Raw genomic sequence first — 3,521 nt, forward strand, 5'->3', positions numbered from 1 at the left:
ACAGCACTTGCTCAGCAGTGTGAGCATATGAAATCCCACTAAGCAAGTTTTGATAGGGTTCAGGGATTGGTTTCACAATGCATTTGATGCTATGTAGCCATAAGCTGCCACCAAATGGGTCCTTCCCACTACAGCCACGTTTGCCTTGCCCCTTTGGCGTTGCGTCCAGGGGTGACTGTGCAGTGAGTTGGATCACCTAGCTGCTGTGGCTGAAAACCAGATCTCCAATACAAATTAATTAACTTTCAGTCTGCTCTGTGGCTGCACAGGTAATCTAGTGCAAAGAGTGGTAGGGAACGTATGGCTGGGATGGGTGGGAGAGCAGGTCCTCTTGGCAGCAGGTTGTGATTAGGGCCGGTAGAAACGCAGCTAAAGCTTCACTCTCAATGGTATGGCAGATGTGTCCCTTCCCTCCTGGGACACCAGCAAGCTCAAGTGATGCTTCAAAGGACTTTGTGCCCTGGAGTCAGGTTAGCAGCAAAACTCAAAATCTGAGCTGATGCTGCAGTGAAACCAAGTCCTAATTCAGCTCTGTCCTTCAGACAAGAGCTGGCATTTTGTCTTAAGGCGGGTGGGGTTTGATTGCTTTTTGGAGTTGCTCAGGAAGCAGTCGTCATACCTAAGATTTCTCTGCAATTTTAAGATTAATTCTGCTTTTTTTTCTGAAACAGATGTCTGCATGTGAATAGCTACTTAGTTCAGAGGGCCAAATTCTGTTATTTTGAAGCAGTAATTTCTTTCATGGGTAGGAAGTGTGGTGTAGACCAAAACAACCTGAGACTGAGGACACTTGAATTTTATTTCTGAATTGAGTTGCCTTGTCCTTAAGCAAATTTCTTGTTCCTCCAAGTTACTCTGGAAAGAGACAGCTATGAGTGCTGAGGTTTACCTAATTATACTTGGGCAGTTAGGAAATCCCCCTATAAAATATTGTAGAGACTTTATAATCTCAGTAACCTTGGTGCCACGGACTTACTCCACCACATAACTAACTATAAACATGTGAGTAATTCTTCTGGGTTTACGCAGACTGCCTGCATGTTTAAAGTTAAACGTGTGCATGAGTCATTGCAGGATCTGGAGCTAAGGTGGTACGGCAGGAAAAGAAAACAAACCCATGCAAAGGAAGTATGTAGTCATAACAGCTGCAGTTTCACTAGATGTACCAAGTTAGTGAAGATATTTAAATGTCATTGAAGATTAACATTTTAAAAGTATGTCGAATTCAGGGTGTTTCCTAGGAGGGACTGTGGCTCTCTGATTGCTGGTGTGCCTGCAGCCCCCTGGACCTCAGCGGGAATCCTGCTTGCTCATAGCAGGCTGCAGGACTGAGGTCTGTGAGCTGATGGCTGCTGAAGTGAAATGCAAGAGGATTTTCTAAATCCCATTAAATCTATCTGTAACTTCATTGAGACTAGGCATACCCTCCTGCCTCTGTTCTGAATTATGCTCAGCTTTGCTTCTGCTTTTCCTCCAGAGAGCCCAGTGTCAGCTCACTCAAAACTGGGTTGACCACAGAATGCGAGTTTTAAGATTTGCAGTCAACTTTTGTCCACCTGTTTTTCCTGGCATCTTCTCCTGATGTTTGTTTGTTTCTTTCAGATGAAGCTACTAAACTTGTACATAAAGAGGGCCCAGACCACCAACAGCAACAGCAGTTCCTCTTCAGATGTTTCAACGCACAGTTAATGGAGATTTGTGGACATATGTGTAGACTTAGAAGCAATCAACGGTGCCTCTCAGAGACCTTTCTGCTACTTTTCACTGGCGCGCTCCATCAGCTCAAGGAGGCCATGCAGATATTTATTGCAATCAGTATTTTAGTCACTTAAAAGCTTTTATGTAGAATCTTACTGGTATTGAATGTAAAGGAACCAAGGTCTGTGTTGCAGTCTTCATTAAAAGTGAACAACAGAAAGCCATACTTAAACATATTTGTATAGCCTGCTGAAATCTTGGAAATATGTTTAGGTTAGCGTTCCAAAACTGAGTCCAGGAACCTGGACACACGTAAAGGTCAAACAAAACTCGTTGGTTTAGTTCATACCCAGTTTTGGTTTCTGTGAGCTAGTTACCTGCTCTCTCCCCATGACTGCAGCCGTTCTGGCTAGATATCCTCTTCTTACAAGTCTTGTGGTCTTGTTTTGTACTCCCTGTTGTAGCTTGCCTGAAGTGCAGGGCTCTCCCTGAGGAGATCTTTGCAGATCTGGCTGCAATTCCAGCCTCAGATGCTTTAATACTGAGAGAGATTAAGTGAGTAACGAAAAGTACGTTCTTTTTAAACATCTGAGTTTTTGTACATAGTTCTTCTAACAGACCTCCAACGGGCTGATTTCTCTGTAACTGCTCTCCAGCCAGCTGTGCAGTGCAAAACAGCTGGGCTCTTGCTCCTTTCATTGACTGTGTAAATATTTCTCCCCCTTTCAACCCATTTGGCTCTTTCATATGCTCAAAAGACTCTCCAGGTTACTTATCACTCCCCAAAGCGAACCTGAGACCCAATTCTGGGACTGATGTCTGCGATGACACACTGGAGTTGGGTGGGCAGATGTTGGATTAGGCTCCGAGTATGTCCATGGGTGGGCAGCAGGAGCTGTCAGGGCTGTATCTCAGTGCTGCCTTGGGAGGCTGGCTGTGTTTTTCTTGAAGTCTGTAGGATCCAAGGACTGATCTGCTGCTCTGACCTGACTCACTGGTGTTGGGTGGTGAGTGGCTTTGTCCCCACAACTCCTTTGTGCTTTGGGCAAAATGTTTATCCCAGAGGACAGAAAGGGCATCTGAAACTGAACAGAAAGACCCTGTGGAAGCACCTGCTGAGCCAGCTGGGAGAGAGCTCTGCTCCTGTGCCTGAAAGAGCCTGCAGTGCTGTCAGCTGCCTTTAGAAACCTCCTTCTTCCTGGCCAGCCCCACGCACAGCCCTGCTGGGTGCTCTGTATTTCGGAGGGGTGCAGAGGACCCTTGCTGGGCACTGCTGTCAGCAGGGTGCTCTGAGTGAGTGCAGTGGGGCAAATCCTTTTGCAGCCTGATGGCACAGACCAAGTCAGAGCCAAACCAGCATCAGTCAGATACTCCACAGCACCGCCCTCCCCTGAAGGGAGACCTTTGTTTGCAAAGGCTGAGCTCCCCATGCCTCTGCCTGTACCCGGGGGAAGCAGGAGGATGCTGGTGCTGGTTTGGCTCTGGGCTGGACAGGCATGCCCACCCCAAACCTGCAATGGATCAGATTTGGGGTTTTGCCCCCAGTGCCAGTGATGCAAAAGGATGGTGGGCTTGCAGGTTACAGCTGCAGCTGTGGTGATGGATGTGTGCTCCCTGGCTGCTCTCAGTGCCTTGGTCTCTCTCCAACCCCCTCCATTTCCCCTTTGAGGAGCTGAAGGGGGACACCTTGGTAGCACACTGAGAACCTGAGAGTTTCCAGTACCGCAGCAGGGAAGGTGAAGCCCCATTGTCTTTCCTTTCCATCAGTTCATCCCTGTGTGTCTCAGCCCCAGCCCTGAGGAGTTATGTTGGGAGGTGATGCT

General features: G+C 47.5%; 1 protein-coding gene across 1 annotated transcript in view; it reads left to right on the forward strand.

The window, feature by feature from the left end:
• The window catches only part of CLASP1 (cytoplasmic linker associated protein 1), a 93,542-nt gene extending 91,594 nt beyond the window's left edge, over positions 1-1,948 (forward strand). Inside the window, exon 32 of the mRNA XM_010080354.1 lies at positions 1,603-1,948. Coding sequence (XP_010078656.1) covers positions 1,603-1,689 — 87 coding nt within the window. The 3' untranslated portion in view covers positions 1,690-1,948. The remainder of the gene's footprint in view (positions 1-1,602) is intronic.
• The last annotated feature ends 1,573 nt before the right edge of the window (positions 1,949-3,521 follow it).

The sequence above is a fragment of the Pterocles gutturalis genome, unplaced genomic scaffold (genome assembly GCF_000699245.1).
Source record: "Pterocles gutturalis isolate BGI_N339 unplaced genomic scaffold, ASM69924v1 scaffold10454, whole genome shotgun sequence".
Taxonomy (NCBI): Eukaryota; Metazoa; Chordata; class Aves; order Pterocliformes; family Pteroclidae; genus Pterocles; species Pterocles gutturalis.